At 49.5% G+C, this 14,242-nt stretch overlaps 1 protein-coding gene across 1 annotated transcript in view; it reads right to left on the bottom strand.

The window, feature by feature from the left end:
• Positions 1–14,242, bottom strand: part of crocc (ciliary rootlet coiled-coil, rootletin) — a 172,407-nt gene that overhangs the window by 44,775 nt on the left and 113,390 nt on the right. Inside the window, exons 25-26 of the mRNA XM_084316245.1 lie at positions 4,218–4,377; positions 1,271–1,438 (exon numbers count right to left, since the gene is read on the bottom strand). Of these exons, the coding sequence (XP_084172371.1) occupies positions 1,271–1,438; positions 4,218–4,377 (328 nt within the window). The remainder of the gene's footprint in view (positions 1–1,270; positions 1,439–4,217; positions 4,378–14,242) is intronic.

Below are 14,242 nucleotides of genomic sequence, written 5' to 3'. Positions count from 1 at the left end.
GGAAGGATAATAACGATAATCTAGCGTTGATTTCAGGAAGATTCGATAATCAGGTGAAAAATTACAACGTGATAACTGGATTTCACTAAAGGGCTATTTTCGCGTATTTTCCTGGGATTACTAAGAATCACCCAAACTATACTCATATTCAAAACGGTATAATACGGAAATGTACGGATGTGTTTTTCGCATGTTGACCAGAAGCAACTCACTCACAATCGACAGTGTTATTAGATCCATAGCTATAATATTTCATATATTTTAAGCACTCGCAAGTTTGGCTTTCTCCCATTTGAACAAAGCGATGGCATTCTACCCAGAAGGTAAACAACGACCCCTAGCGCTGAATGAGTTAATTGGCAATGACGAGTATACTCGTTATAGCCCGCCAATCGTTGGACGCCAACAACGAGTATACTCGTTATTATGATCGTTATTTATTTTATTCGCTATTTTCATTCATAAACATGCAGGCAGCGCTGTGTGTTATCACTGGGGATGGGTCTGAGATCGCAAAAGTCCAATACCGCCGCCTGCCGCCGCTATCGCACTCCATTTGAAACTATGTGGCTTGGTGTCTGGGCAGATCTGCGGCGTGCGGGCGGGGTCTAACTACTCGGGCAGGGCAAGTGCTTATAACGCATGCATCGACGAGGGTCTGGCCCCCCGGGTTCATGTTAATTGCTGGATTACGTTGGAAACACGATCGCGATCAGTACTTGGAATGGCGATCAGATCATTGGAATATTCTTAATATTGTGTTGATCCAAAAATGCCTTCATGCGATCGGGAGCGTGTGTGTGTGGTGTGTGGCGTGTTCCGTTGGTAGCGATCAAAGCACGGAGGCCCCCCCTTTCATGCATCCATGATGAAACATAATACAGATAATCTAAATTTGATTTGAGAACAGTAGCTAGTCCAGGGAAGAAACGATAACTGGCCATTACGAAGCATTTTGGAAATTACACCAGACCGCCCTGAAACTACACTCACATTCACGACGGTATAAAACGGAAATGTATGGATGGATCTGTTTTTTGCATCTTGACCGGAAGAAACTCAATGACAATCGACTATATTATTATATCCATAGCTATAATATATAATATAGCTTTAGGCCTGCAAACACAGCCACGTATCCTCATGTTAAAAGGCGATGGCATTTCAACGGTAAGGTAAACAGCGACCCCTGGCGTTGAATGAGTTAAGGTTGAGCCTATTCAATCTGATGATCTCATGTACATGTCAGTGTCCAGACCTCCTCCCTCACCTCCTTCCTGGTGGAGTTCTTGGCTGTCTCAGCTTCAGAAAGCATCTGTTTGAGAGTGAGGATCTCCTTCCCCCTCTCCTCCTCCCTGTGCTCCTCCAGGGACAGGCGGGTCTGCAGCTCGGCCACCTCCCTCCCTCGATGCTCCCTCTCCCCGTCCAGCACCTTCACCTGGAGGACAGGAGGAGACATGGGGTGATGTCACACTCAGACACACAAAACACAACTGTACGTTTCACCGTTGCTCAGACTCTGATTGATTGATTGAAAACTTTATTAACAGATGATGTCGGGGAGTTCGCGACCCTCTCTGCGCCGTCCCCTATCTCCCTGTCTCCGGCTGTCCCTGAGCAATGACCGGAGTGTTGAATGTCCCGTAATTAAGACGGGGAGGACGCGACCCTCTTTGCACCGCCCCTGTGCCTCAAATAGATCGCTATCAGCTCTATCTTCAATCTTTCAAAATGTTCAGTTGCTATCGCTATCAGCTCTATCTTTAATTTTTCAAAATGTTCAGTTGCTATTGCATGCACTCATCTGTGTTTCACTACACACTTGAGTGCATGCTTACCAACTGTTAGTCTGCAACACTACTATCACCGACATCTAAGAAGGGAGATCCCCCCTTGAATGGCCCTTCTAAGGTTTCTCTCCTCCACACTGCCTGTGGAGCATTTTCCCCTATTGTTAGGTTTTAGTGAGTTTTTCCTTACCTTCGCGTGGGGTATGGTAGTGCTTGCATTCTTTCATTTATTTGCATTTATTTTAAATTTGTTGGACCTTATGGTGTTCTTGTTCTGTTCTTGACTTATTGTTATGTTTTCTTCTTGACTTGTTTAAAGAAGACTTGTACGGCCCATGGGGACATTAACGTGTGTTGTCGGGCCTTATAAATAAATGTGATTTGATTTGATTTGATTGCAGAATGGGTACAATACAGTATGGAGGCTCAATACAAAACAACTGCTAAGAGGATGCAGACCAGAAAAAGACTTTCGTCTTGTTTACACGGGGGTCCCCCATTTTCAATTCATCAGGACATTTATGACATACAAGACATACAGTTATACAGAACTGTGTAGTAAAAAGAGATCATAAAAAATATATACATCCGAAGGGGAAGAAACTGTACATACTAGGGGGGGGGATTTGGACAGGGGCCAGTTTCTAATTGCAGCCACCCGTAGGTGCTCTTTGAGAGTGGTTTTGAAGGAGGGTAGGGATTCACTCTAACCCTGTGAGTGCCATCTATTCAGCCAGATAGTTAGTGATAGTGATTTGCCGAGATTTGGCGATATTTGCCGTGGAGATGTCTGCCGTCACTCCGATACAATGGAGTTGAATGGTATTGGGCTTGTGGCGCTCAAAGCACCAAAGGTACATTTAAAAAACAAGACAGCAATGTATCTTTCCAGAAATCATGACACAGATCTCTTTGCAAACAGTTCCACTAAGAAAAATGTTCTACCCACTATAATAGTTCTTATCTTGAGTAACCGTATCTTTATTCCTGGAAAGAGACTTAAAAAAGAAGAAAAAGTCAAACAAAACAATAAACAATAACACAGACACAACTGAAACATGAAAAAAAGAAACACCATTTATTTTTAGTTAAATAAAAAAAAGCAGACATGAGCTGTTTCATCATTGGGATTCTAGTTGTTTTTTTACATAGTCCATGAGTCCAGCTCGGTGGATAAGGAGACTTCCAGTGAAGACGGATCACGTCTCTTGTTATCTGGAGTTTAGTTCCAGAGATATTCTCATTGTTTTCTCCTCTTATGCCAAAAATAGCTATCATAGGATCTGGCTGAAGTCCTGTTTCCAAGACCTCTGACAGTGTTTTAAAGATTGAACTCCAGTAAGTGGACAAGTTAGGACTCTGCCAGAATGAGTGAGCCAGAGATGCAGAAGAAAGACTGCATCTGTCACATGTGGGATGAAAGAGACATGTTTAAGACATGGAAAGAGTTCAAATGTAATTTTTGGCGTTGGAGCGCCACAAACACAATGCCTTTCAGCTCACATCTCTACGGCAGACATCTCTACGGCAGACATCTTCAAAAGTCAGCAAATCACACTGAAACTATCTGGATGTCTTAAGAGGAAAAACACATTCCCTTTTTTAATTTGGGTGAACTGCCCCTTTACTTTAATTTCTTTATAATGTGTTGATTGTGTGTTTGTTCTGAATACATGTCCTCCCTCCACCGCCCACTCCAGAGGCGTTAAAGGACTGACCTGCCCGCTCCAGAGGCGTTAAAGGACCAACCTGCCCGCTCCAGAGGCGTTAAAGGACTGACCTGCCTGCTCCAGAGGCGTTAAAGGACCGACCTGCCCGCTCCAGAGGCGTTAAAGGACCGACCTGCTCGCTCCAGAGGCGTTAAAGGACGGACCTGCCCGGTCCAGAGGCGTTAAAGGACTGACCTGCCCGCTCCAGAGGCGTTAAAGGACCGACCTGCCCGCTCCAGAGGCGTTAAAGGATGGACCTGCCCGCTCCAGAGGCGTTAAAGGACGGACCTGCCCACTCCAGAGGCGTTAAAGGACTGACCTGCCCACTCCAGAGGCTTTAAAGGACGACCTGCCCGCTCCAGAGGCTTTAAAGGACTGACCTGCCCGCTCCAGAGGCTTTAAAGGATGACTTGCCCGCTCCAGAGGCTTTAAAGGACTGACCTGCCCGCTCCAGAGGCGTTAAAGGACGACCTGCCCGCTCCAGAGGCTTTAAAGGACTGACCTGCCCGCTCCAGAGGCTTTAAAGGACGGACCTGCCCGCTCCAGAGGCTTTAAAGGACCGACCTGCCCACTCCAGAGGCGTTAAAGGACCGACCTGCCCGCTCCAGAGGCGTTAAAGGACCGACCTGCCCGCTCCAGAGGCGTTAAAGGACAAACCTGCCCGCTCCAGAGGCGTTAAAGGACGACCTGCCCGCTCCAGAGGCGTTAAAGGACCAACCTGTCTGCGCAGCTCCTGCAGTTCCCTCCTGGCCTCCAGGCGCGACCGCTCCACCTCCCGCAGGCAGCTGCGCAGCTCCGTCACCTCCTTCTGAGCGGAAGACAGACTGTCCTCCAGCACCGCCAGCCGATGCTCCTTCTCCTCACACTGTCGCTTCACACTGACACACACACACACACACACACACAGGTTTACTCAAAATTAGGGACATTACATTGACTTGCACTCATTTGGACGAGACGTTTTATTGGACGAGCCATACCCAATCAAGTTCAAGTTCAAGTTTTGTTTTATTTGTCACATATAAGGTACATGACATGCTTGGTTCTGTATGAGCCCCCATGAGAATGTGCTTCATACAGTACAAAAAGTTAAAAGAATAAAGGCCAAACACTATACAATATGTAAAAAAAATGCAAACAAATGCAGAAATGCTCAAATTTGGTGGAGAAGTTTATATTTGAGTAATTAATAGTGTTACGAAGGATCAGATTAAACCGAGTATATATATTTATTTGTTGATATATATTGAATAGTATTTGTATATCGTTTGATATCCCTTGTATATTCCTTGTACATATACACGGAATATCCCTTTAGCCTACTATAGCCCATAATAGTTCATTCTCCTATTGGACAAAGGACCAGGCGCCAGGGGACCAGCCCCTGGAGTCAAGTTCAAAGTTACCGACAAGACATGTCAGTACTAGCCCCGGCCCTGCCCAGGGATACGGCGACAGAAATGAGAGTGGCACTATTTGTTCACCGTGCATATAAATATGGCGTAAGTGAATACAGAGGCACTTAGTCAGAAACTTAGTAACCAACGTGAAGCCTCACCCACGATACGACGTGCGGTGAAGTATGGCCTGTTTGGCCCCAGAATAGCATTGAGACCGCGTGCGAATTAATAACTGAATTGTCAGAGTTTGGCACTGTACCGTCGAGTGCGACGTATTTCTATTACGTTAATAATAGTCTATTGTGTATGGTGCATCGTGCGGTTAGAGTTCTAAAGTGACCAGCATCTCCAACGCTTTCTCGTGTTAGCTAGATTCTTATCCAGGCTGGGCCGACCACATGGCGCTTTCATCCGAGGAGATCTAGGCGAGGACCGAATGGACATGTACACTGGATTACCTACCCGACGTCTGCATAGCCCTGTGCGTATGGAATATATATTTGCTTTGGTACTGTGATTTGTGGAGCGGATAATCGCTGACGCCTGTGAGTGTTGGATTTACCCCCGAGAGGAGTCAAGGTCGAGTCGGCGCTCAGAGAGCCTGAGGCCGCCTAGCTTTCTTCACTGTGGAGCTACAGCCTACAAGAGAACCAAGCTGTATTCGTCTGCGGATCAAGAGTCTATCGCACTGTCTTCTGTACTCGAAGTCTCCCTAGATATCGTTGACCAGACGTTCTACTACCGACAGCTCTCCTACCCCCCCTGCCGGCTTACAACCGGGAGGACCCCTTCCAGTATATCCCGCTATATCATTAAGTGTACCATAGATATAATTCCCTAAGAGCCAGGTTGTATACTTGCCTCCTGCGTAACCAGAGAATGGACATTCAGTGTTGATTTGCCTACGAATACTCATTTGCCTTACAAGTGCAATCAAATGTAATATAAGTATCATATGTACCTTTTGCTCCATTAAATACTTGATTAATACCTTTGACTGGAACCGATTTCATTGTGGGAAGTGTTCATCATATTCATATATTGTGTACTGTATGGCCAGTAGTTAAAGTACATAAAGCGGTAGTGGTTTAATGATACCATACTTATCAATACAGTCAGGGAATTGTACCCCTCAGTTACAATTGGTCCTTCGAGCCGGAGGGTAACTAGTGTAATATTAATATAGTGGTATTAATATTGAAATGGCCTATGATGAACACTCCACAAAACGGTCCTCCTAAAGTAGATCGCCCGCAGCGTAGACGGCAGCCACCTCAGTACTTAGAGGATTACGCTGCCAGTATACTACCTAGCCTTCTACAGACGGTAAACGCGGTAAAAGTAGAAAGTAAAATTATGTCCGACCCTATCAACCAGGATACCCCGACCACAGAGGCCCTAGTGGGTTCTAATGTAACTGACCAAGCTCACGGTGGGGACCAGGAGGGAACTGACACGACTTTACTCCCCGCCAAGACCGAAGAAGTAGTCCCCGGAGAGCTCCGGGAGGAAGACAACCCTCCAGAGATGGAACTCTGCACGGTACAAGAAGAGGAGAGCGCCCAGGAGATAGAGCTCCAGGACTCCCCGCAGGAGAACGCATCTCCAACGAGTACTGCCAGGAGCGGATCACCTCAACCAGCGTCTTCCCCCAGCGAGGCGGACAAGATGCTGGCACAGGCGTTCCTCGCCAGCCTAGCAGCCTCAACAGAGCGCGATCGACTCCAAGCACAGACGCTTAGTGAGCGCGAACATTCTTCCATGGAAAGAGAACGCATTCAAGCGCAGCAACGGAGCGACGAAGATCGTATACGTCTAGAGATTAGACGCCTTCAGACGGAAGAGAATATGGCAAGAGACCGGGCCGACACCCAGCGTGCCGCTGCCGGTGCCCAAAGAGAAGCAGAGCGCGACAGAATACAAGCGCAGCTAATGGAGCAGCTGATCGCCAAGGCAACACCCCCTCCCTCCGCACGGGGTTCCAGGGCCTCGTCAAGACACGGGTCAAGGGCACCCTCCCCTAACCGATCAAGCGACCCTGAACTCGACCACCAGAGAGAGCCTATACCCCCCTCCGAACCCCTTCCCCGACCGGTCCCAGTGAGACCCAGCTACAAGGAAGGAACGGTGTACACCGCGGAGAGGCTAAATAGACGACTACAGGATCTAGATGACCTGACAGAAGAAGAAGAGGGAGAGGAGGAGAGTCAAGCCCGACAGCAGCACAGTACTCCACAGGACCAGGAGGTCCAGTACAGCCCAGGCTCTACCCCCGCGGCTCTGCGCTACAGACCCCCGACTCTATTCACGGGTGAGCATGACGCACGACCAGTCCCGAGGAATAGCACCTGGATACGCGGGCCATGGTACCCTGCCGGTACCAGCCCACCGAGAGGCGTAAGAGGAGACTCGCCTAGGAGGCCTCTCTTCCAACGCTCACCGATGTGCCAGCCATCTACGGCGTCATACATTGGCACACCGACGTTTCCAGACTTCACCCATGAGAACCGAGCACAGTACACAGAGTTACGGATGTGCTTAGAGACAATGATGGTTGACGTAGCTGATGAACGCCACAAGTATGCTATCCTATTGAAGCACCTCAAGGTGCCCCGAGCGCACAACATAGCGCTGGCCTATGCCACCTCTACTACCCCATACACAGCGGCTCTAGCAGCGCTCGACCAAAGATATGGACGCATATGGGATTACGTAATACAAGAGATAGGGCATATTGACCGCCTACCCCCAGCAACAGACAATTGCTCACTAGACGACCTGTCTATCAAAGTACAATCCCTGGTAGGGATGCTGGGGGCGCAACGAGAAAAGGGTATGCACGAACTATACGCAAACTCTAATGTCGAGAGGATTTTAGAGAAGCTGCCGCCCGCCCGACAAGAGCGCTTCAGGCGGCAAAGAGACCACCGTGATCCTAACGGTCCCGAGCCATCCCTCCTAGACCTAGCCGACTTCCTGGCGAGAGAAGTCAGCAGCCTACGATTGGATACGTTCGTGCGGAGCACACCAAGCTCCAGAGAGGGACCTAGGAGAGCAAACGATGGCCGAAGATTGGTGACTGTCATGCACCAATCAGAATCAGTACCGAGCAGCAAGAACCACAGTACCCCCTCGATGAAAGAGAAGTGGAAGATGGTGTGCCCGTACTGCGAAAAGGAACACTGGTTGTCACAATGTGACATGTTCAAGAAGATGACCGCTGAAGAAGTGAGTCAATGGATAAAGTCCAACCGACGCTGTTACCGATGTGCGCGCAGTCACATGGCAGCCGATTGCCGCTTAAAGAAGAGGTGTAGTCAGGGGAGGAAATTAGGCCACTTTACTGGCCAAATGCTAGTATTTTTTACGTTTGGCTGGTAAAAAAAAATCAGATACCCGCCAGTTGGCTGGTAAGCCAAAAAGTTAGTTTCCTCCCCTGCTGGCGAGTATACAAAAAAATAAAACATTCTGCAATCACTGCACTGGCAAACGGTGCGCGTCTTCTGAGTGTTCGCTTTAGTTGACAGTGCCACGAGAGCACTGCACAAGACCACCCGCGGACATATAATGTTTAATAAACGTTTGCGCAGTACTGGCCAACCCGCGGACATATAATAATAAAAGTCCCGCGGTACTAGGCTAGCCATCAGGAGCACTCGCAAACAGATAACGTTAAACACAGCAGAAGATGGAAAACAGACAGACTGACAGACTGCATCCAACCCTAGTACAACCCTTGAGTATAAGTTACTAAGGACACATTTAAATCACAGAGGTGTAATGTTAGTCTACTGGAACTGTATACAGTGGTTAGCTTCTAGTTAGCGTTTTAACTATAGCTGCTTGCTAGCTAACGTTAGCCCTGTGTGCTCAAAGCAGCCAGCTAGGTGTATCTGTTATGACTATAATGTTTCCAAAAAAGCACCGGACTACGACGTAAGGTTAGACATTTTATTTCATGCTCAAAAGCCCCTGGCTTGCACATCGCAGTCACGAAAGGGGCTAGCTCAACCAGTGCACTGTGCACAACAGCACACCAACCCAACTGACGTCACCACAACACTTGACGGTACTTCACAGCACTGTCGTAAGACCACCGTGCTGTCTTAAAGGCACAGTGTGCCTACCCAGATGCATACACAACATTGACGTGGCTTGACATACAAAGAAGTAATTATCACAATTAGCGATTTTTTTTGTCTGGTAAAAAATCTGTTTGGCTGGTAAAAAAAATCAGATACTCGCCAGTTGGCTGGTAAGCCAAAAAGTTTGTTTCCTCCCCTGGGTGTAGTCGGTGTGACGGAGCCCACCTAGATGTCCTACACGACAGTAACAGAAGAAAGCCTGCACCTTCCAGCAGCACAAAGGCAAGTGTTATGTACATTGACCCCGCCAGCAGCGGGGGCGCCCAGGTGCTCTTAAAGGTGGTCCGCGTAACACTGAGTTACCAAGATAAGGTCATGGACACTTACGCCGTCCTTGACGACGGGTCAGAGAAGACCCTTCTCCTCGCGTCCGCTGCGGCCCAGCTGGGGCTGCGGGGGAGCGAAAACCAGATGACGATTCGGACAAGAAGAAGAGATCTAAAGACGATAAAGGGCGAGAATGTCTCCTTCACTATCGCAGCAAGCGGGCAGCCAGAGAGACGGTATAGGATTACTAATGCTTTCACCAGCCAAGAAATAGGCCTATCACAGTACACCTACCCCATCGCCAAGCTGATGGATAAATATGTGCACCTGCGCCAACTACCTATCCCGCTCATAGACGGTGCCACCCCGACCCTGCTGATAGGCTCCGACCATGCAGACCTCATAGTCCCGATAGACCGGGTCCACACAGGACCCAGAGGCTGTCCTGCAGCAGTCGAGACCCGCCTAGGATGGACATTACAAGGCCCCCTCGCTAAGTCTCTTAACCGAACAGCAGCCACTAACTGCCTCCACTCCAGAGTGACAGAAGAAGACACCACTCTCCTACAGCACGTCGAGAGGCTATGGACACTAGAGACAATGCCCTTTAAGAACGAAAAGAAAGACATTCGTTCCAAGGAAGACATTTACGCTATAGCCCTCCTCGAGCAAGGGACAAAGAGAGTCAACGTCAACGGAGTGATGAGATACGCAACTCCACACCTGAGGCGAGAGGGTATGCCTACCTTTCACGCCACAAAAGAAGCGACGGAGCGGTATCTATTGAACACAGAGCGGCGCCTAGCCAGAGACCCCGCTCAAGAGACTGTGTACCGCGCTGAGATTAACAAGCTAATCACAGCGGGACACATAAAGAAAATTGACATTAAAGAGGCCGATCAGACGACCGAATCATGGTACGTGCCGCACCACAAAGTCCACCACAACGGCAAGGATCGTATTGTGTTCAACTGCAGCTACCAGATCGGATCACAAAATCTGAATAAAGAGCTCTTGCCCGGCCCAACACTCGGCCCCTCCCTACTAGGCGTGTTACTACGTTTCCGCCAGGACCAGGTGGCCATCAGCGGCGACATCAAAGGGATGTTCCTGCAGGTGAGACTAGTGGAGGAGGACAAGCCCCTGCTGCGGTTCCTATGGAGAGAGAGGATCGGGGATGAGCAACCAGCCATCTATCAATGGGAAGTCCTCCCTTTCGGAACCACATGCAGCCCATGCTGTGCTATGTTTGCACTGCAAAAACACGTCGCAGAGGACCCAGCAGCAGATGAAGAGGTCCGACAAAGTGTAGGAAATAGTTTCTACGTGGACAACTGTTTGCAAAGCGTCTCGACGCCAGAAGAAGCCGAGGCTCTTCTACTCAAGCTCCGCGCCTCCCTGATCAAAGGCGGCTTTGATCTCAGGCAGTGGGCCAGCAGCGACCCGCAAGTATTGCGCAGCCTCTCCCCCGAGGACAAGGCAGCGAGCAGCGAGACCTGGATGGCGACCATCCCAGGAGAAGCCCAAGAAATGACACTAGGACTAGTCTGGCGCTTCAAAACAGACTCGCTCCATTATAGACACAAACCCCTGACCAAGGAGCAGGGAAGGTCGACGGCACTACCGACCACCAGACGGAGTGTATACAGAACACTCGGCAGACAATATGACCCGTTGGGATGTATTCTACCTTACACCACCAGGGCAAAGATCATTGTAAGAGCACTATGGGACAAGGACCAGGGCTGGGACGACCCCATACCCGAACACCTTGCATCCACATGGAGAGAGTGGGAGACGGAACTCCGCTCACTCCCAGGTGTTAACATACGCCGCAGCTACTTCCCACCCACAGTGAGGCCAGAGACATGCAAGATGGATCTGCACGTCTTCAGCGACGCCTCCGAAGTAGCCTACGGTTCGGTGGCCTACTTGCGTGCCCAAGAGGAGGGAGGAGAAATACATACTGCTTTCATCCTGGCTCGCTCAAGAATAGCCCCACGAAAGCAACAATCTATCCCGCGTCTAGAGCTCTGCGCAGCCCTAGCAGGAGCGCAGCTCGCCACGTTAATCCAACGTGAACTCACCATTCCGGTGCAAAGAACAATCTTGTGGTCAGACTCCACGACAGTACTCACATGGATCCGGTATGATTCGTGCAGATACAAGGTCTTCGTGGGAGTCAGAGTCACAGAGATTCAAGAGTTAACAGAAGTAGCGAGCTGGAGGTATGTGGACACAAAACACAACCCAGCTGACGTCATCACCCGGGGAATGTCCCTGGATGACCTCACCCGTCACAACCTATACAGTGACGGACCAGAGTTTCTCAAGCTCCCGGAAGAAGAGTGGCCTACACCCACCCCACGGGAGGCGAGTAAAGAGGAGGCCGAAAACAAGAAATCTATGTTCTGTGGATTGAACACACTCGTCTCCACAGACCCCGACATAGACGATTGCCTCACCCTAGAGAGTGCGCAGCTAAAGACATTTCTGTGGCACCACCCAGAGGTTCAGCCCACTACTGACATTTCAGCAGCTGACTACGAAGAAGCAGAACTTCTTCTACTACAACGAGCCCAGAGAGACTCGTTCCCCGACGAGCTAGACTGTCTACAGGGAGCAAAGCCCGTCCCATCAGACAGCAGACTGCTCCACCTAGCACCCGAGAGCGACGCCCATAGTCTCATCAGAGTGGGTGGTCGTCTGCGGAGAGCCCCAGACTTACCGGATGACGCCAAGTACCCGATAGTCTTGAACAGCCGACACAAGGTCACAGAGCTGATCATAAAGAAATACGACGAGGATGTGCACCACGCAGGGGCAGAGAGAGTCTTCGCGGAGATCAGACGTCGTTATTGGATACTGCAAGGGAGAGAAGCAGTGCGGCGCTTCCAGCGAACCTGTCTAGACTGTCGTAAGTGGCGAGCACAGCCCAGTATACCCCGGATGGCTGACCTACCTCCCTGTCGCCTCCGACTCGGCGACAAGCCTTTTCACTCCACCGGTATGGACTGTTTCGGCCCGCTGTATATAAAGAAAGGAAGAGGAACCGAGAAGCGGTGGGGTATTGTATTCAAATGCATGACCACCCGAGCGATACATATCGAACTCCTTCCAACGGCCGCGTCCTAAAAGTCTGTGCCGACCAACTGGCCCCAGTATTCACTGACATATTTAACCTGTCCTTAGAACAGGCTGTCATCCCCACCTGCCTGAAGAAGTCCACTATTATCCCTGTACCCAAAAAATCCAAGCCTGCTTGCCTCAACGACTACCGCCCTGTAGCTCTCACCTCCATAGCCATGAAGTGCTTTGAGAAGCTAGTAAAGGGCTACATCTGCTCCTCCCTCCCCATCAACATGGACCCCCTGCAATTTGCATACCGCCCCAACAGGTCCACGGAGGACGCCATATCCCATGTGCTGCACACAGCAGCATCACACCTGGACAAGAGGCAGGGGAACTATGTGAGAATGCTATTCATCGACTACAGCTCGGCATTCAATACCATAGTCCCCTCCATACTCATAGCCAAGCTCAGGGACCTGGGCTTGGGCTATGACCTCTGCCAGTGGGTCTTGGACTTCCTGACTGGCAGACCCCAGGTGGTGAGAGCAGGCAACTGCACCTCCTCATCCATCACCCTCAACATAGGGGCCCCCCAGGGCTGTGTTCTGAGTCCCCTCCTCTACTCCCTGTACACACACGACTGTGTGGCTCAGCGGAGTAGCAATACAATCGTCAAATTTGCTGACGACACAGTGGTGGTGGGCCTGATCTCTGCCAACGACGAGAGGGCCTACCTGGAAGAGGTCAAGGTCCTGGCGGGATGGTGCCAGGAAAACAGCCTCTCCCTGAACGTCAGCAAAACAAAGGAGATGATTGTGGACTTCAGGAGGTCGGGGGTCAAGGACTACAGCCCCCTCAGCATCGACGGGGCACCGGTTGAGAGAGTCAACAGCTTCAAGTACCTCGGAGCCCACATATCCGAGGACTTGAAATGGACCATACACATTAACAGTGTGGTGAAGAAGGCACGACAACGCCTCTACTTCCTCAGGCGCCTAAGGAAGTTCCAAGTCAGCCAGAAGATCCTTAAGAACTTCTACTCATGTACAATAGAGAGCATCTTGACCGGCAACATCACCTCCTGGTTTGGGAATAGCACTGCAAAAGACCAAAGCAGACTACAAAGAGTGACACGTTCAGCCGAACGCACAATTGGAGGGGGGCTCCCCACCCTCCAGAACATTTACTACAAGCGTTGCAAGGGGAAGGCTAAGAGAATTATTAAGGACTCGAGCCACCCGAACAACTGCCTCTTTGAACTGCTGCCGTCAGGCAAGCGATACAGGAGTCTCAAGGCGAGCACAGAAAGACTCAGAAGTAGCTTCTATCCCCAGGCCATCAGGCTGCTAAACGAACAATGAATGAACACTACACAACAACAACCACCAAACACACATAGCACACACATCCACACGCACACACTCACTTTAAACAAACACACTGTAGCACCCACTACACACACTTTATAGCACACACCCACTTTAAACAAACACACTGTAGCACCCACTCCCCACACTTTATATTTATGGATGAAGGATTGCACTACAACTCGTACACCTTACTGTAAATTGTACCTAAAATTGTACCTCATCCCATTTCTGCTTTGCACTAGATAGTACTGTACATTAGTACACTGCATAGTTGTGTATTGTATATTATATGGTAACTCAGAACATTGTACATATGTCTATACCGAACAACTGTGACCTCATTTTCTTCTTCTAAATTCATGCTATATTATGTTATTATGTTATTTGATACTATCTTGTCTAGCACAGTCTCTGGAGCGTAACAGTAAGAAGCATTTTGTATGAAAGTATTCTGTACTTCTGTATGACAACTATTAAAGAACTTGAACT

The sequence above is a fragment of the Notolepis coatsorum genome, assembly GCF_963971535.1.
Source record: "Notolepis coatsorum genome assembly, chromosome: 6".
In the NCBI taxonomy this organism is placed as follows: Eukaryota; Metazoa; Chordata; class Actinopteri; order Aulopiformes; family Paralepididae; genus Notolepis; species Notolepis coatsorum.
This window is presented reverse-complemented; position numbering and strand designations above follow the sequence as displayed.